The sequence below is a fragment of the Copadichromis virginalis genome, linkage group LG22 (genome assembly GCF_057382275.1).
Source record: "Copadichromis virginalis isolate Kocher_CV1m ecotype Utaka linkage group LG22, C_Virginalis_male_GT1.1, whole genome shotgun sequence".
Classification (NCBI taxonomy): Eukaryota; Metazoa; Chordata; class Actinopteri; order Cichliformes; family Cichlidae; genus Copadichromis; species Copadichromis virginalis.
The window spans coordinates 23,194,336-23,214,478 of record NC_140638.1 but is presented as its reverse complement, the minus strand read 5'-3'; the positions used below and the strand labels follow the sequence as shown (position 1 = coordinate 23,214,478).

The window sequence follows — 20,143 nt, the reverse complement described above, 5'->3', positions numbered from 1 at the left end:
CATGACAAACTCATTGGATTTAACTGTGCATGTCGTTTGGAAGGTTTGGTTTCCAGATTCAAATAACACATCCGCTTGTTCATAAAGACAGACTGTAGGTAGGGACAGCTTGACTGGCCAATGTTGGAGAAACAGCATACTATTTAAGATAAGTCTGAAACAGGTCACTGATCTGAGAGCAAGGGAGACACAGGAGCGAGGGAAGGGGTTTAGCAATGCGTTGTTTTTTTTTACTCCTCTAGGCGTTACTCAAGTCCTGGCAGAAGCACAAGAAAGCAGAGACAGGCTGATGACAGGGGGGATGAGGTCCGAGATCTTACCTCGAAGTCCAGTTCAGAGTACCGTACTCTTTTCCTCTGGAAGAGGAGGGGGGCAGGGGGAGAGAAGAAAGCATCAATGACCACCCCTCGACCACCACAGAATTCTCTTGATCTCAGTGTCTTTGTGGATCTTTCAGTGCCATTGTTCAGTAACAAAAGGACGGCTAATATTCACCGGCTGCCCAACATGATACAGACATTTATTTACAAATGTCATGGGAAAAAAAGGCAAATTGTTCAGCCTATTTCAACGTAATGAGATTAGTGGAGTGGAATAACCCAGAATTACAATGAAATATAATTTCTTGGCTCACATACCCTCAAATACAATCGCTACAGCCTTGGTGTAAATCGTCTTCTCTGCTATTTTTGGAGAATTTGTTGAAGACATCCAGATTAAAAAAGCTGCCACAAACATGTGAGGGATGTGTTTCATCCTCTAATCTTGTTTGGACCCCACCGCTCTCATCTTAAGTGCTTCTTTAGCTATAGTGAGTGGCACACAAGCCGCCAATTTAACAGCTGCAGACATTTCCAACTCATCTGGCCCCGATATTGCACTGAATTACATTCCATCTCTGACTTCCTCTCTGGCTCTCACTGTCTGCCAGATTTGCATTTGGCAGGGAGAGGAGCTGCTCTCTACAGTTAGTTAAAAGCAGTATTCATTCTTTGATAGGGCAGAGTTGCTGATCTGATGCTACGGCGGCCAAGGTTTTTAAAACGGAGAGAAATGCAAACAGATAGAGAGGCAAGTTTCTCCCGGGATGTCCTATTGCCTTTGAGAATTCAACCATTCCCTCTTTTATTATCGCGGAATCCTTACCTTAAACAGAGATATTCCATGATTGAATTAGCTTTGCAATATGGCAGGCATGCAACATGCATATACGTGTGCAGTATATTGCATGTTTTGATGGAAACACACAGAAAGCAATAGCTAACTCACTCATACAAAAATCATATGGGATTCTGTCCTTCTACACTTTGCTGTTCAGATGGCACGGTGGTGCTGCGGTGTTGTTCGTTTGAACTTGCTGGTTTCGATAGCACGATTATTGGATAGTATGCTTAGTGAGTCATTTTCACACTCTGATATACATCACTTGGAGTTTAAACATACAAGCTTCTGAATCAACAGTACATTTGACACCCTAAGTACTTTTTCACAATCTTTCCACGACACGTCTTCCTGTTGCAATTGGAAAGTAAAACACGGATTTAATCCTCAGAGGCACTCTCTGACATCCATCTCCGAATCAAACATATCCTAACAGGGTGAAATTGTAGCAGTAAATTACATCCGGTTTCTCTTCAGTTTTTTTTTTCTTCTTTTTTCCATATTCATGAGTGGACTCGTTACTCATCTGACAGTGATTTTTTATGAGTCTTAATGACTCGTCCTTAAAGTCCTTTGCCCCGAGTGAAGTATTTTTACTTTTAGAGTGAAAATGTTGCATCCAATGTCTTTAATCAACCTTCAGCAGTCAGCAAGATGCCATTAAGGGAAGATCTAAAGTGTGTATTTGTGCATGTGACTATGTAAAGTATGTCAGTGAGTGTTTGCAAAAATTAAGGTGGGCTGAAAGACATTCACCAGGGAATTTTTTTTACTCTGATCCTGTCAGTCTTGGTCCATCTGCTGCAAAGCCCTGTACCATTAGGAAGTGGAGGGGGGTATCACACACATATTAAAATCACTCATACAGAGACACTAAACTATGAAGCTGTCTGTCATTATGAGAATAACTTATTTCAATGGTCATCCTCTCAAAGAGCAGCTATAAATACTACTCATCTGAAAATAGCAGCTGTTATAGCAGACTTATACTTAGGCACACAACTGTGTTATTATCACAGTGTACTGTTACTCTAGAAGATAGACAGCATGTATTAGAAACTCACGAAATTTGAACTAACACGTTTGAAGGCCGCACTTACGGAACTATGAGGCATGTGAATAGACATTTTTCTTCTTTACACGTGTTTGGTATTGATAGATTGATGATAACAGTTAGTTTAGAAATGAAGACCATCTAGTTGTTCCTAAAGTTAAGTGAAATGTCAGATAGATCAAGATGTCTTACTTTTCCTGGTGTAAATGAACTTGTTTTGAGAGGACGGTCGATGCAATGAGTGGATCTGAATTTTTCTTTTTAAAAAAAAATGATTCCACAGGCATTAATGACTGTGAATCCTTCCACTCCTCTTTATCAACCCACTTATAACTTTACTTACATTATCACAACCTGAATAGCTATCACTGTAAAATTCAGGGAGACAGTGGAAAAAAACTCAACCAGCGTTGCCTTTATTCCCTTTGTCCTCAACCTATCACCCACCTCCAGGGATCCTGCTGAGAGGCTGGTGTTGGCATTGGTGCTGCCCAGGTTGCGTGGCAGGGTCCTGGTTCTCTCCACTGTTGTTCCCCCTGTCAGAATCTGTCTGACTGAAGGTCTCTGGCCCGGCTTTAGCTGCAAAGAATTCCCATGGGAATGCATATGTCCTCCATGGGAGTGCACAAGACCACCCTGAGGCATCAAGTGGCCCTGCCCATGGGGCAATGTTTTGATCGTCCCAAAGGAGCGGTTGAGGTTCATGGTGATGTTCATGTCACCCACACTGGATGGCACAAAATCTGCCGGATAGGCCTCACTCTCTGCCGGGTGAAGGGTCAGAGGAGAGGGAGGTGGCGGGAAGGGAGGATCCTCCACTGCAATGTTGAGAGGCTTGTCCTCACCCCCCAGTCCCAGGCCTCCTCCTTGGGAGGAGGGTGTTGCAGGTTTGAAAGTGACTGTCCTGCGAGGTAAGACCATGTAGTCCCCCTCTCCTCCACCACCCCCCTCTCCTCCGTCTCCCCCACCCCCTCCGCTTCCAGCACTTCCGTCCTGGGAGGTGTTGGATGAAGCCGGAGGTCGAGCCCAGCCCAGGCCACTCTCGGTGCACAGGTAGATCGGAGCGCCGCCGCGTTGCTGTCCCTGTTGTCTCTGCTGGTCCACATTCACTTCCTTCTTTAGGGGGGTCTCACTCAGCTCATTGAGGCCTCCCAGAGGTGGAACCTTGCAGATAAAAAAAACAAACAAAAAAACCCCAATAAAATTGTTTTTTTGCAAGCAGAATTTTTTTCGATAAACTATATTCTTTTTTATTTCTTTAGCAATCCCGCTTAACTTCATACGATGAGACACATTCCATCTCTTTTTGTCGTGTTCAACTTCAAAATTGTGTTCAAAATTTAATGTTAATATAATGTCCAGCAGGAAGTTGAAAAATGAATGAGCTAATCTGTTTGGAAGTTTAGAAACTTTAATTGTGTACCTGTACAATAAGGTTAGGAGGGGGGATGTTCCCTGGGAGAGTGCTGAAGTTGACCCCTACTCCGCCCTCCTGATGGGCTGCCAGCTTAGGATCGTCCTCATCATCCAGGGAGATGCGGGAAAGGGTCCCAGTGATAGTGGCTGGGTTACAGGTGTTCACCTCTTTGAAAATGACTGCAGTGAGACGAGGGAGGCATAAGGATTTGGAAAGAGACAGCAAAGAGAATGGAAGATAGGCAAGAGATACGCGAGAAGGAATTTGGATAGTTGGTGAAAGGAGAAATATAGTGAAGGTGAAAAGTTTACAGGTGGGTGTGAATAGAGAAGGTGGGCGGGGAGGGGGGGGGGGGCAATTGGGTTGAGGAATAGATGTTGAACGGAAGAGAATAAATATATTTAATTCCAAAGAGAACACAACTGACAAGAGGTGTGCGACGCAGAGACAGACAGCATAAATTAAATTAAACTGATACTGAAATAAACTTGCAGCTATAAAACAGCCTCAAGATACAATGCATCTCTAAAGAAAAATGTGATTTTCTCATGTTGTGCTTGGTATACAGTGACTGACTTTTTGTTTCTGACACTGTGACCTTAAATCTCAGAGTAATGTCCTTGGTGAAAAATGCTATGTAAAACCCAGTGCTTTTCTCTTGCCTGCTTTCACATACTGACGTACATCTATATGCACTAGAGGAAGTGTTTTGAGCATTAACGTATGCGTGTGTTTCACAATACTGTTAATAGCACAACACAAAACCTGCTTGCAGTGGCTGTGAATTAGTTTTCATGCTCATTAATCATAAGAGAAGCTCAGACACTCCACACTTCTAGAAGAGTTACTGCATAACTAATCCGGACATGCTTATGAAAGACAATCTTCTGTCACAGCTATCATCAATCACACACACACACATATATCAAACCATCTGGAAATTCATGCCAGATATCATGCTCATTCTGTCACCATCAGAGGAGTAGATATTTACATGGCCCCAAATCCCAATTTTTAGACCAAAGTAGGAGCTCAGACTGTTTTCATACAAGCTGTATTGATTTAACAGAATGTCAGGCTAGACATTTGATCAAAAATTGAAGCCGGATCCTGCTGAGGGTGAATGCAGCAAAAGCACACTGGCTTACTACAACTGTCATTTCCTCTGTTCCATCATCCCGTTGGTGCAAACTGACAGGTTGGATTGGAACAGGTTTTGGAGAAATCTGACCAATCTGCTCCCATCACGTCTGCAACAAACAGTGGATGGCTCAGAGAAAGACCTATAGACGAATCCAGTGTTGTTTTTGTGTGTGTTGTGTTCTAAAGTACCGGTGCTGTTTTTTTGCTGATGCAGAGTGGAAGTGAAGACATTTACACTGACAATGAAAGCAAGGATATTTAAATTAATCACTGTCAGGGGGGCAGTGAAAGTAGTTGCTATGAATGTGGAAGTTAGTCTCAAAGGACCAGAGGATCAGAAATTAATTACTACATAGCCTTAGGGGGAAAAAAAGAACACAAATGTCTTGTGTGTGGAATACGTGTTATATACAACAGATTAACTGGTTTAAACCTAGCAGAAAGATTCCAGGTAAAGCCTGAGATCGATGTAATGACGTTACCTACTGGTGAAGCTTTAAGTAGGCGCTTTCAACCAGCGCTTTCTTGTTGTTATGAAAACCAGATGTAACAACCGAGGGGTTGATCTGACCGTGAAACCGAGGAAAGCAGCATGCTCGCTGGCCAAAAAGATGTGACTGGTGATGAGGATATAGTCAGTACTTCTCTTTTTTCACTTGAATGGTGATGATTTTAATTTTGTAACTCATAATAATGTATAATTTTACACCTTAACCTACCAATTTAGCCCATAAAGTTGTCATAAAAACGGTCACAAAGCCAGGAGCTAGTTTTATGGAAGTCTATGGGACAATAGCGATAGGAAAGGCAGGTTTAATGTCAACCTTTGCTGACTTGATTTTTGAGACGTGGAAGCTACATTCTACAAGTTCAGGGCCAAGAAGTTCAGTCACTAGTTTCAAGTATTATTCAATACATGAAGTTCATAAAAATGATAAAGCGGCATATGATTTACAATGCAATGGCAGTTCTCTTGTGTTTCAGTGTGTAGCATCCATCGGTTTCTTGGTTAGATCTCGCCCGTGCTCATCATGTTTGGCCTCGAAACTCTAAGCTGCTTAGAGTGAAACTTTCAGAAGGCCTTTGCTGACACATACGTCAAGTCAGAATTGAATGGTCTACTTTTAAACTGGGGAACGTCTTACTACGCGAGTACTGAATGTCAGAAAGATAAGAAAGATGAGCTATTTGTACAGGTTTAAAGTTTGGCTAGAAAATATAGGAAGGCACCCACTAGAAATAGATACAGTATGTAGGGTGGTGCCATCATCAGCAAAGACACAATCAGACCCCAAAACTGTTCAATAGATGGAGTAAACGAATATGGCTTTCAGCTGGATTCGTCTATAGGAGCTCTTAGAGTTTACGGACACATCAGGCAGTATTTATTAGGTCAGTAAGGTGCAAAACTTACATGGGTGTCCTCTCTCTGCAAGGGTTTTGGGAGGGAGTGGAGGGGTGGGAGGGTGGAGTGACTCTTTGTTAATATTTCAAAGCACAACACACACTTATACTGTGGTACATCTGTAACACATCCAAACACCCACACAGGAGCATTGTCGACTAACGAGTGAAACAGGTCTGAACACATTGAGGAGTGTTATTATCATGCACAATTAAGCACAGTCTCATCCAAACATGTGCTCGCTGAGCACTTATTGGGCAGAATCAGTGTGATTGATAAGGCATAATAATTTGCTGCGCCGAGATGTAGCGCATCATCTCCTGTCATTTCATCAACACATGCGGCAGCAAGCTAAGAATGAAACAGCTTGCAATGCTAATCCTGTGTGGGACAAAGGAACAGCGAAGAGAATGGAGACAAAAGGAGAAGGAGGGAAAGCGAAATCAGGTAGAAGGGAGAGCTCACCTGTTTGACAAGCCAAGTCAACGTCCTTCTCAAAATCCGTCTGACGTAGAAGGCGGGGTAGGCGGCGGGGGAGAGAGGAGGCACAATTAATTTGTGCATTCAGAGCAACAGGAAGCACACGAGTCCGAGCGAGCGACTGGATCTCAAATGGATATGATGTATCCAATGACTCTCATGCTCTGATTTAACTCTATAGAAAAGGACCTGATCCCAATCTGCCACTTTATATGAGTCAATTAGTAATCCTCTCCATAAACAGAACAAAACAAAACAAAAAAGATGCACTGAAAATGTTCAGTTTTTCCTTCTTTGCAATGAACTCATCCCAACGCCTTTTCTAACCAAAAAAAGAACAGAGGAAAAAGCTACATTTTGTCTAAGGCCTACACAACAGCTGCTTTTTTCGTGATGTTTATCAGTTCACAGCAGCATATCCAAAACAGACTTTGAGAGAGACGAGCAGAAGGCTGTGAGGTACGTAATGCTTCTGTATGCCTCATCAGTCACCTCGCTATCATCTGAATGGAAACAGGGACAGAAATTTACACAGCAGCTAAACTATTATCTGCTGTTCCAGCTGAAGCAAAACTTTGCAGCTTCGTAGCAAGGATGAGAAAAAAAAAATATAATGTTAGAATGCAATCCATTGACAGGAGCGAAGAAAACACAAACTTACACACAACACTGCTTTTAACCTGTACTCAATATTCAGATTTTATGTAGATAAAGTACTTCGGGCACAACCAAATCTGATGTTTAGTTGCTTTGATATCTCGTACTTCACTCGAGCGATGCAGGGCGGCACTGCTCCTTGGGGTAAAGAAACCCAGAGGCTGGTGAGTTGAATGAAGAAGCTCTCTTTCCAGAATGGCCACCACTCAAGTTTTTCTGAATTTTAGTAAAAATGAAGCCTATTGCTATGCAGATGCGATCCTCCCATTTCTCACTATAGAGCCTCGTCCCGTCCTCAGCGGGATTCACTTACAAAAGCCTTTGTTTGGATAATAAACTACAGATTTCAGACAGTTTGGGCATACCACAGAGGCAAGGAGAAGAGGAAAAGGGCGGAAATGAAAAACTGAAAGAGAGAATGAGAGAGTTTGCAAAGGTCTCAAAGGAGCAGAAAAGCTCTTAGTACGCAAATCACCCGCAGCACCATAAATGGTTCTCTACTAAATGGACAAATAAGAATATTAAGAAAAAAAAACAAAAAAACCAAAGCTCTCCTCTCTTTTTGTCTCTTTCATCCACATTGAGAAAAAAAAAAACAAATCATCTTTATTCTAACCATTATGCACTCTCTCTGCAACTGCCTCACAGGTTACGTACACTGAGTCATCAACATCAACTAAATAATATAAGGGAACAGACTGCAGCATATACTGAGGGAGCACACGTTAATGTACACGTTCCTGTAGTCAGTCAAGTCTCTTAGACATCACAACTATTACTGCAGTACATACACTTAAAGGTGCGATATGTAAGAAACACAAACTTTGGTAAAACTACAACTTTGCTTCTTGCTAACAGTTAGCTTATAGCATCAGAGTGCACAGGGGTACAGCAAAAGGCAATTTGGGTCTTTACTAGAGCTCAACCGATATAGGTGTTTAAGACGGACACTGATGCTTATTGATTTTAAAAAGCTGAGATATTGGCCCTATGGCTGTATTTTTGTCAGGCTCTAGTCTTCACAGGTTTAATGTACATTAAAACATAACTAAGGGCTAATTATTGGACCTCTATGTACCTTTTTAAAATGTCAAAATATGACATATACGATCATATACGATCTTGTAATAGGACAAGACAGGTTACAAATCTGAGTACATTTCCAAGCATAGGTACAGAAATGTCTAAATCTAGAAATATCTACTTCTGTAACATTTCAAAAATGTCACCAGGGGTGATTTCCCTAAAGTACAAAAACACCCATCAAGAGTACAGTGGCAACTGTACCAAACCACTGTATCTCTGAATGTACAATATGGCTCTTTACTGTCCAACAGTGTGTGTATGTATATATATATATATATATATTAGGGGTGCAACGATACACAAAATTCACGGTTCGGTTCGGTTCGATACTTTGGTGTCACGGTTCGATATTTTTTCGATACAAAAAAATGTTCATGCCTTTTTAATTTGTCATTTATTAAAATTATAAATATATATTTTAACTCAAAAGTACAGTTTTTAAATTTAACCCTAACCCTTGTGCGTGTTTTTTATTTTGACAGCGAATGCGCACCTGCGGACCACTTATGTGCAGCCCTGGTTATTTAGCTCGTCATATTGCAGCCACAGAAATTCTTTTGTCCATGAAACCATAAAGCTGCACTTTCTTTTTGCCTTATAGTCTGATTTGTCATAACTTCTCAGTTTTGTGGTAAGCTTTTCTTTGGCTGTCACTTCTTCACCCTGACCTGTCTTATTTGGCTCAGCAGAACTGAAATGCTTTTACACACTCACTCACATAAGCTCAGCGATTCTCTGCACGATCAACCTCTCACATGTTTAAGCTTGCTGCGGGAGATTTCACTTGTCATGTTTGCATAGTAAGCTAACGATTAATAAGACGATGTCAGAGGAATTGGTGCACAAATTATCATCACTCACAGATCAGTGCTGTCGCTCTCTATACACAGTTCGCACGATTGCAAAGTGAAAGCAAAAAAACAAGCGCAAATTCAAACGCGATTTCAATATGTCACATATTGACAGTGGCTCACCGATGCCAATGACATAATTACCCAGCTACATTTCCGAAAGAATGCAAAAGCATTGACATATATTTTTCCTACAATAGCCCGACGGGCAGGGCAGAGATAGATTTTGGTAGCCCGACTGAAAAAATCGCTAGCTCCGGGACGTCGGGCTAGCGATATTGCAAGCCCTGTATCTGATTGAGGAATCACTCATCTTTGGAAAAGAGAGTTTATTACAGAGAAATGTCTCTTTCCAAAATAAAAGCTATACTATCCGCTTCTTCTGGGCTATATTCTCAGCAGCATAAGGAGAATCATGTGCTAACAGCTGTCTAAATGACTCGGCTAAAGTTAGTAGCATGCTTGCTTTTTTTTGTCTGCTTCCACTTGTCTTTGCACTACGATGATGTCGGCGTAAATGTGCAGTCATATTCGTTGTGTTCCCACTAGTGCTTTCAGGTTAATCTCGTTGAAATGACCTTAACGCCACAACACGGCAAATCGCCGATCACTCCGTGCATGGGGCTAGACGGCCAACACGTTAACGAGCTAACACACTAGTTCACACCAATGTAATTGAGCATTGCATGGCACATCCAACATACTGTTTTACTTTAGTCCATGACTCGCTTACCTTCAGGGTCATACGTCACATGAAAACCAAAATAATTCCAAACGCCAGATCTGAATGACGTTCAATTTGCCTGTTGTAAGGAGAGCTTAACTTCTGTCTTGCTAGCTTGCCCTGTGCTTCTCCTTCTGACTATGCTGTCTGTGTTGAGCGCTCAGTGGATCTGCGCTTGACAGTGCAGCCTAGGCGGAGTAGTCGAACACAGATTCACTGAGCGCTCAACACAGACAGCATCGACAGAAGGAAAATTGATAAAATAAATTACAAATGTTGTATTGTTCGATACATATGCGTACCGAACCGAAAGCACTGTATCGAACGGTTCAATATCGATATGAATATCGTTGCACCCCTAATAAATATAAATATATATATATATATATATATATATATATATACACAAATCCTAAAGTGTATTTTTCTTGGGTTGGGCTTATTTTGCTATTTCAGAGCACAGTAATGGTAGGGCTTTCACTGTTTCCCATCTTTCCATTAAGTTAAGAGACTGCTTACAGTAGCTCCAGAAAGCTCCAAAGCAGTGAGTGTTGAGTGGTTAACATTTTCTCATCCATCTCTCAGGAAGAACCTGTCAAAACGCTCAAGTAATCCTGTAGCATTTATTAATAAATGTTGCTTTACATATTGCACCTTTTCTACTTACGGATTTGACTATTTCTACCAACAATGGGTTTTTTTTGGTTACATACTGGTTGGCTGCTGATGTGATTATGGGCGTGGTTATGGTTGTTGTTGAGGATGGGGGTATGCTCATTAACATGGCTCAATGCGTGGCTGTGGTTGCCATGGGTCAGACTGTGGTAACAGCCTTGCTGGGATGTCTGGTGGAACGCTGGTGGGAGCGGCTGTGCGTGGCAACCTGATAAGCACAGTGATGTGCCGTAACGCAAAGACCCGCTCTGCTTTCCACAGGCGCTCACATTTGCACATTTCTGATGATATATATAAAAAAAGAATTAATGAAAAACATAAAGTTGAAATGTTAAAAGAGGACATCTAACCAGCTTTGCAAAGAACAGTGCTGATTTTTAATCAGAATTTAGCTAATCAAATAAATTTCCAGAGACAGCTTTGATTCCGTTTTAACAAGAGGGTGTAGCTGCAGTTCTACATCTTTACGCTGACTCTAAATGTCAAGGGTTTAACATGCTAATGAGATTTGTGAATATACCAAGAGCACCTGAGAGAATGGTGTTCACTGTAATTATGATGCAGCTATAACTGGTGGCAACCTCGCCAAATTATCCATCACAATTAATGTTCTCAAGGGTGCTGCGTCTCTCACACAGCCACTCTCCGTGCATATGTGCAGTCTGAAAAGACATCCTCAAAGTCGCACGTATTTAGACAAGAAAAGTTAAGAAAAAACAAGAGCACCTGTCTGTCTAATGCACTGTCGCTGGCACACTGATGAGCCAACACACACCATGATAATACAGTTTACCCAAAATTAAACATTCAGGTTAGACTGTAAAGGAAAACAGAGAGTGAGAGTGTGGCGCGATGGCTTCATTGAGCAGAGCGATGGCTCCAAAGTTTAATCTTGAAAACCTCAGAGGAGCATTCAGAAACCCATAATCGTTACCGCAAACAGGTCTGAGGGAGAAATAAAGGGAATAGAGATGAGGGCTGCTCATTCTCTCATGGTTGTGGTGTTACTATACTGTCATTGCTGGGGCAGGTCAAGTCTCTATGATTTATCACACTATTAATAACATCTGGAACGCACACAATAACCTTACAGCTTATAGCTCTGCGGTCTTTTAGAAAAAAGAAAAAAGATGAAGGACTTTCAGTTAGAAGAACATAAAAGTGCTGAAATGTCTGTTGTGATAAAATATGATTAGAGGCTGTGATGTATAGACCAACAAGCTCCCACTCCCGAGTTGTCACACACTGATGCCTGGTGAGGACCGGACGATTTCACAACAGCTTTATTTCAATGCGCAGGTTAGTCCAACTCAGTTTGTCGGGTGTCTTTCAGTGCTCGTATGTCAAAAGACGGGAGTGAGAATATGTTTTAACAGCAAATGACAATGAAATGATATAATAGCAGGGGACTGTAGGTGAAACAGCAGACATTAGTTTCAGGCTGGAAACTAGACAAGCTTCAAGTGAAATTTCATTTTTCTGGGATGATGTCACATATAAAAAAAAGACACTGCTTAATGCATGAACCCCTGTTAAGGTAAAGATGGTTAAGGAGAAAACGAGAAAGCCAGGTGCGAGTTTGATCACGTCTATAATGGCATCATGCTTCGCTCTGCTGGAATTGGAGCTCGCGGGGAAAAGCTTCAGCCTGGTTAATGTTAGTCTGAGGCAAATGGACTGCAATGTGGGATGAAATGGAATGCTATTCACCATGATCTGCACCTGTCCATTCTTGCAGGAGTCTGGTGAGTTTTCGCTGTCGTCTTTACATCCCCCCATTCGACAGCGCACTGCGTCCTGCACCTGGGGGTTGGAAGGGGGATGCGGGAGAGGGTAGGGTGGAAACAGAGAGAGGGAAGGAGGGGCGGGGAGGATGATGAGGGAGAGGAAAAGATGATGCAAAGGAAAGAAGTTAGTGGAGGAACTTTTCCTTAAGTTAGTTTGGCAAACATTGGAGCGTGGGGACCATGCTCCTTAAACAACGTACATGCTTCATCTATATCGCCGCAATGGCAAGTGTACGGTGAATACCAACTTATGCAAAAAGTCCCATTGTTCATGAGGAAACTCGGCTTGCAGATTATATAACAGTTATAGGAGCGGTATAGAAAGCTCATAGAATACTTTGAAAGTGAAAAATTTGAGCCTAGTGATTACTGTTCACAGCACTAATTAAAATTAACAGCACGGTATGTACTGTAGATGTTCTAAACCCGAGGCCTTTCCTGTGCTATGCTGTTTTTTCCTTATCCTCCCACATACTGTATCTAAGTAAACACACACCAGCGCGCTGTCAAAGGGCCGCTCCTTGTAACAAAGAACAAATCCCCCCCCTATCGCGATCTGTATTACAGGTATCCTGGTTAGTTGCTGAGGAAGTAGCAGCACATCGGGCGGTCTCCTCGTCTATGTACGCGAGTGGACTGCGTCCACGTCTGCATGGACTGGTTTATCCCCTCCATTGTTTCATTTTGTTTATTATTTCCTTTTATATCCATACTCATCCTCAGTGGCCTTTGTTGCCTGTTCTGTGTCAGTGCGCGAGTGTTTGTGTGTATGTGAGTGCGTGCACTGGCACCCAATGCACCTCATTTCTACTTCAAAGAGAAATGCCCTACTATGGATACCTACCTCTCTCTCTCTCTCTTTCCACATTCCTCTCTATTTCCTCCTCCCCCACTATCATCCCCTGCTTCGCTTCTAAATCACAGTTTCCTCTCACAGATCTCTGCGTGCGTTCCCTTCCTCACCACCTAACTTTAACTTAGTTCCTCCATCACAAGACGCTCCCCTTTCTTCCGTTTACATAATATCACACTTTATGCTACCTTCTCTCTGTTTTTGTTGCACTGTAATACATCCTGATCCCCCCCACCCTCCCTCTATTACTTCCTCCGTTGCGGCACTCCCCTCTGTCTGTTGTTCTGCAGCTACGAAGGATTTACGCTCACTCTTGCAAGAGGATTTTCATACATTTACAATAAATAATTCCTGGATTTACGGTACCCTGATCCCTGCCGCTTTTGTGGTATTGATTTAATGCAGCTAAGCATTCAGAGCATTTAAAAATTCACTCACAGTATGCAGTTCGTTCAATATCATAATGATCTCTTTGACAGAGGTTGCGTTGCGCGCCGCGTACATGCATCGGAAACAGATGACATATTTACAGTTATGGAAAACTGATGACATTGTAAAATCCATTAATTGTAGCCAGAGCAGTTGTGAGCGATGCCATATTGAATAAGTGTACACACACTGGCATGTGTGCCATTGTCTGTCTCAAGGGCAAGAATACATGTATGTCCATAATGAGTTTAAAATCCGGGATCCCTGGGGACACAGTAAAGCCTGTGGCAAACAGGCACTTGGGGCTATTAGTTAGGGACTTATCGTCTTATTTCATACAGCATCATAGTAAGCTCCTTAAAGCAGACTTGGATCAGATGGACAATGCCGCACTATCCTACTGCATTATGAAGAAGTAGTGCCGCAGCACAGGACATGAATACCGTGCTAATCCTTCTCGCGTCTGATCCGCTTGTGTTCTGACGTGACTTCATACTGACCCCAGAAGCTAACGTGACATTTAAGAAAATGAATCCCGGCATCCCAGCAAAGCCAGCGACTATCTCCGAGTTCACTGTGTGCTGCAGAGTTAGAATAAATTCAAAAAATGCGTGGCATCCACACAACAAATGCTCAACAGGAGGAGGGGGAGGAAGAGACTGGACTCACCTCTCGGCGCATGGCGCAGTGGACGGTGATGATAACAAAGCCTTGAACAGAGTCAAAGACGGCAAAGAGAACCTAGAGGAGATAAATGAGATGCTCCTGTTAGTTAGTGCACATTTGTTTAATACTGCAGTGGTTCTAAAACATTTTAAACCATGGCATCCCCCTTAATTTTAAGTTGTTTTATATTACTGTGCAAATGCTTAAACTTCAACAAACCATTGAATGAAATAAATGCAAGCACATATTAACTAACTGTATCGTACTTGTTTCCTTCAAAAGTAAAATTAGCTGAGAGTGCAAAATTTAAAATATTATAATATCCGCACTTGAATTCTCTGTAGTGTACCACATGGTGCTGTGGCACCCACTCTATTGTTATTTTGTGTTGTAATGAATCATTAGAGAAACCCTCATATAATAACAAAATGAGTCAGTAGTCATGATTATTCATAATAAATCATCACAGTCAATACTCTCACTCACTGTTTGTGTTGCTTACTTGTGATCTTGACAGTGGGAATTGCTTGTTTTAAAGTAAAATAAGATTATTTTCATATTGACCTATTTTTCCACTGGCCGGTTCTTTATTTATACATGATATTATTTGTCCCCAAATTTGCTAATTTGTCAAGATATGAGACTCGAACATGTAGACTGGGAAAAACAAAAAGTCTCTATTTTTTATGGTTGTTTCATTTTAACAGTGAGAGACAGAATATTGCTTAAAAATCCAGAAAAAAACACATGAAACTCATTTGCATCTCTTTGAGTGAAATATGTATTTGACCAGAGACATTTATTTGTAGTTAGTCACCAGGTTTGCGCACATCTCAGGAAGATTTTTGGTCCATTCCTCTTTACAGAAACTCTAAACCCTTTAAATTTGGCTTTGGGTTGTTTGGAGGAAGAATCAGCTTCCTCCACAGATAGGACTGAGATCTGGGCTCCATGACCTTACCTTGTTCTTTCTTTAGCCACTATTTTGTTGCTGTGGAGACATGTTTTGGGTCATTGTCATGCTGGAAGTCCCATCCAATTCAATTCAATTTTATTTATACAGCACCAAATCACAACAACAACAGTCACCTCAAGGTGCTTTATATTGTAAGGTAGACCTAACAATAATATATATAGAGAAAAACCCAACAATCAAATGACCCCCTTATGAGCAAGCATGTTGGCAACAATGGGAAGGAAAAACTCCCTTTTAACAGGAAGAAACCTCCAGCAGAACTAGGCTCAGGGAGGGAGGCAATCTGCCGGGACTGGTTGGGGTGTGAGAAGGAAGGCAGGATAAAATACATGCTTTGGAAGAAAGCCAGAGATTAATAACACGTATGATTCACTGCAGAGAGGTCTATTAACACATAATGAGTAGGAAAGGTGACTGAAGAAGAAATACTCAGTCCATCATGGGAATCCCCCAGCAGCCTACACCTACTGCAGCATAACTAAGGGAGGATCCACGATTCACCTTCAGTGTTCTGGCTTAGGGAATGAGGCCCTGTCCACTGGTTTCTCAGTGCAGTGAGGTTTTCCTGTACCCTTAGCAGAAATACAGTCCCAAAGTTTAATGTTTCCACCTCTGTGCTTGATTGTGGGGATGGTGTTCTTTGGGTCATGCTCAACTTTTCTCTTTCAAACTTAAGATGCGCCTTCATGAGCAGGGGGACTTGTAATCCTGCAACATTTCAGTCCATTATTGGGGAATGTGTTATCCGTAGTGTTCCTGGTGACTGCGGTAAAACTTCCTTCAGATCATTAACAAGCTCCTCCCGTGTAGGTTTAGGCTGATCCACCACCTATCTCATGATCATCCTCACACTATGAGCCATGATCTTGTACGGAGCTCCAGACCGAGGACAAATGATGATTATTTTATATTTCTTCCATTTCTGAATATTTCCACCAGCAGTTGCCACATTCTCACCAAGTTTTTTGCCATTGGTCTGACGTCCTTTTATAGCTCTTTGGTTGTGGAGAGGTTGGGATGGAAAAAACTGATTAAGTGGACCGATGTGCTTTATGCACATAACAAGTGGAGATCAGGACTATCTATAATTGATTGACTGATTGATTATATATGATCTGCACACAGCCTATCTGAGAAAGCCATAATTCTAAGTTTAGGGGATCAAACGCTTATTTCACCAAGTCACATGAAAATAAATTTATAACATAATCTGATATGTTTTTTTCTGGATTGTTGGTTGATATTCTATCACTCTACTGATATAAAAATAGAAACTGTTTATTTCTTCATAAGTGAGCAAACTCACAAATTCAGCAGGGGATCAGATAACTATTTCCAACACTGCATCTTTATCGTTTGACTATTCAAGAACAAACAGCAGTGAATGTGCAAATACTTCATCTATATCTGTGACACAGCAGGTGTTTCTTAAACTCTCAGAGGGCTCCCACCATTTAAAAGCAGCTTATCCATGGTGTCTCAAAGCTACAGATGAGTGTCTTGCATGCATTGGTGTTGTGAGACACATCACCTGGAAGAGTGTGGAGCGCCGGTCAGTTATGGCCAGGACCGCTGACATCCAGGTTAACGCTAGCAGCGGGAGAACCACACAGGAGCTCCACAGAGATGCCCTGTCAGAGAGGAAAGAAGGAGACAGAAGTCGGGGCAGAGGAGGAGGAAAGGAGGGAATGAACAAGGGATTCAGTCTCAAACCAAACCAGATGAGTCATATCTGGTAAGTCACATAACTCAACTTCTCACACACATACACTCATGTAAACATGGAGATGAGGCATAGTTTCACAGCAGTGGGCAATTTGAAACTGATTGGCACACTGGGATTTGAATCAGACTTAATATTCCCACCGATAAATGGAAGATGATGTGTAATCATGTAGATAGTTTTGGACTGGCAGTTGCTCACAATTACATAGTTGATGCACACTAAGTGCCATGCTGGTAGACTGTGAAGACAATGGGCAGAAGCCCACCGAGGAGGGGGAAGACAAGTCACTGACAAGTACTGACATCGGGTTTCTGAGGTACAAGAATGTGTGTGCATGTCTGACTGTAACAGCACCACAAAGATAGACACCAATTTAAAATGTTCATGCTGTCTGAGCACATATTCACGGTTTTATAACTGTCCAATAAAAAAGACGGACAGCTCCGTCTAGCTACATGGAAAAATACGCAAGTCCCCGTTGATGTGCAAAACGAGCAAAAGCGAATAAAGAACAATAAATTATAGTGATGTATCTGCTCTTCTCCTGTGAACTCCCTGTGGTGCTGACTGCGGTTGTAACCAAACGTCATAATCCAGCAGAGCAACAAACTCCAAGAAATTTTTACATACAAGAAATAAAAATAATGAGAGTAAAAAAGAGGTATGATTCATATGAATTGAATGTTCCATAAGACTAATAAAGCTGATCCTACGTTTTACATATTAAAGTAGCATTTTTGCCCATCACTAATAAATCAATCTTGTGTGGGTGTGTGTTCTTTGCCTTGACAGCTTATACAGTCGAGCTAGTGACAATCTGTCAGGTAAATGTCAAAGTAAGCAAGTAAATAAACCACCTGAAGTCCAATATGACTTGTATATGTCTGAGACTTAGGTATAAGGAACAATGACTATAGTCAGGGGTGCACATAAGTGGTCCGCAGGTGCACATTCGCTGTCAAAATAAAAGACGTGCACCAGATAAGAAGTTGCCACGAGCGTTTGCGTACATATAAAAGGGACTGTTTTTATCCGCGAGAGTGGGATTTTCACGGCATATTCTGCACCACATCTCTGTGCGTTCATCATTTGTTTGAAGCCAGCTCGCCTCCTGCAACCACTTTTCCGAGAATACGCGCTTCTTTTGCGGTTCGAACTCCTTTTGACATTTCTTTGGAGGTGGAGGAAAACCAAAGTAATAACTTAAAGGAGCTTGCTTATTCGAAAACTTTAAGAGTTCTAAACAAATGTGTGTCCTCCTCCAGAAAATCTTATGTACGCAAATGCGCGTTACAACTTCTTATCTGGTGCGGGTCTTTTATTTTGACAGCAAATGTGCACCACTTATGTGCACCCCTGACTATTGGATGGTTTGGAAATTCATACAAGTTTGCTATTCTACTTCTTTTCTGAGCCAATATGTAACGATAAAGTCGACTTGTCTTTAGCAAGGATCTAGGCAACTGAAAAACATGAAAAATAACCCTGAGTGTGAAAGTTTACAGGTCTTCCTGATTATGAAACCATTAAAACAATCCTCAGAACAGTGTTTGAAAAGAAACTGCTATGAATCTTTTTTTAGCAAAGCTCAGCAAAGAAAACACATCTAACAAGACATTTAAGATTTTTTTTAAGTGATTTTTTTATTTTATTTTATTGCCTTGATTTTTAGTATTATTGTTATTAGTAGCAGTCTATGTATTTCTTTTTAATCAGTTTTATTAATGGTTACAATGAGATTTGAATTGTAAATAATCTTATTTGTCTTACTTGGCCTTTGTGCAGCCCCTCAGCTCACAAATTTTTTTAAACAAGCCGTTTTAACTCTTCTTCATCTGTTTAAATCAACTTTTTTTGTTTGTTTCTGATTGGCCTGCCCATTAAAAGCAGACGGTGGGTGGGGCTTATGTGTTCACAGAGAGAAATCTCTTTTTTGTCATTATAATAAGAATGACACCTTATTAAACACATACACCACTAAACTTATATCACTAAACTTGGAGCCAGGTTTTCCTTTTTCTCACATGTACGTGATATTACGTGTGTTACTGTGAATATTTACTTGATCTGGTTAATATGAAATCCACGTTTATGCAAGTACACTACCCAAATAGTTTGCTTCATTAACAACCTTTCTGAACATTTCGTAACACAAACATGATTAAAACAAACTTCCAAATATGGTTCACAAATATAGCTTGACAGGGGTCAGATTTGCTTAGTGCAACCAGAGGAAATACCACTTTGGATGAAAACATGATCTCATTAAATTGCAGCGATAGTAGAGCAGGTGTTTTTCCTTTCATTACTTAGCCAGATCCTGCATCATAACTGAAAGCCAGAGATTACAAAAGATGTAGGAGAGTGAGGGCAATGGAGAGAAAGAGAGAGAGAGGTGAAGATGGACTAACATGGCGCTGCTGGCAGTCGAGTTGGACATAGCGGTGCTTGAGATCACGCCACACTTGGAGCATTTCAGGAGCAGTCGGCTACGCGCCTCCGCTGGGACACTTTAGGACATGTACAGACATACATACATAAACACATACACGCACGCACCCAGGTGAAGAGGACAGGAGGTAGGTAAGGGTGTGGGATGTGTGGGAAGGACAAGTACCAGTTATGACAACAGGTGAATGTGCCGGTGTCACAGTTGCAAAATAACCAAGAGGAAAAAGTAAAGAAAAAGAAACATAAAGAGAGAAAGTGGACACAACAAAGAGAAGAAATAAAAAGAAAAAAAGAGAGGGGAAAAAGGGGGAAGGAGAAAAGAAAGAAAGGAAAAATTAAAACCAGATCTTAAAAAGTAGCAGCAATGAAAAACAGTCAGAATACAAAGATCGATTCAGAGCAAGTAGAGGGAACATGAGAGACGGACATTGTAATGTTACAGCAATCATGTGGATTAACAGATTACAGTGATGCAGACAGGAAGTACCGGTGCAAGTACCAAAAATATATTCCCCGGCCAGTGCAAGCAGGTCTATGTGTGTGTTTTCATATATATATATATATATAATTTTTTTTAATTTATCTTTTTTTTTTATATCACT

At 41.4% G+C, this 20,143-nt stretch overlaps 1 protein-coding gene across 12 annotated transcripts in view; it reads right to left on the bottom strand.

Annotated features, from left to right (window-relative positions):
* adgrb2 (adhesion G protein-coupled receptor B2) overlaps nt 1-20,143 on the bottom strand; it is a 266,514-nt gene that overhangs the window by 19,932 nt on the left and 226,439 nt on the right. For 4 of the 12 annotated variants that reach the window (XM_085446289.1, XM_085446294.1, XM_085446292.1 and 1 more), the window contains exons 23-31: nt 19,502-19,600; nt 16,896-16,995; nt 14,392-14,463; nt 12,364-12,456; nt 6,646-6,685; nt 6,190-6,204; nt 3,639-3,811; nt 2,663-3,379; nt 321-356 (exon numbers count right to left, since the gene is read on the bottom strand). In XM_085446289.1, coding sequence (XP_085302415.1) covers nt 321-356; nt 2,663-3,379; nt 3,639-3,811; nt 6,190-6,204; nt 6,646-6,685; nt 12,364-12,456; nt 14,392-14,463; nt 16,896-16,995; nt 19,502-19,600 — 1,345 coding nt within the window. Of the gene's footprint in view, nt 1-320; nt 357-2,662; nt 3,380-3,638; nt 3,812-6,189; nt 6,205-6,645; nt 6,686-10,691; nt 10,935-12,363; nt 12,457-14,391; nt 14,464-16,895; nt 16,996-19,501; nt 19,601-20,143 lie in introns of all 12 variants that reach the window. The other 8 variants (XM_085446299.1, XM_085446300.1, XM_085446297.1 and 5 more) reach the window with 6 other exon arrangements.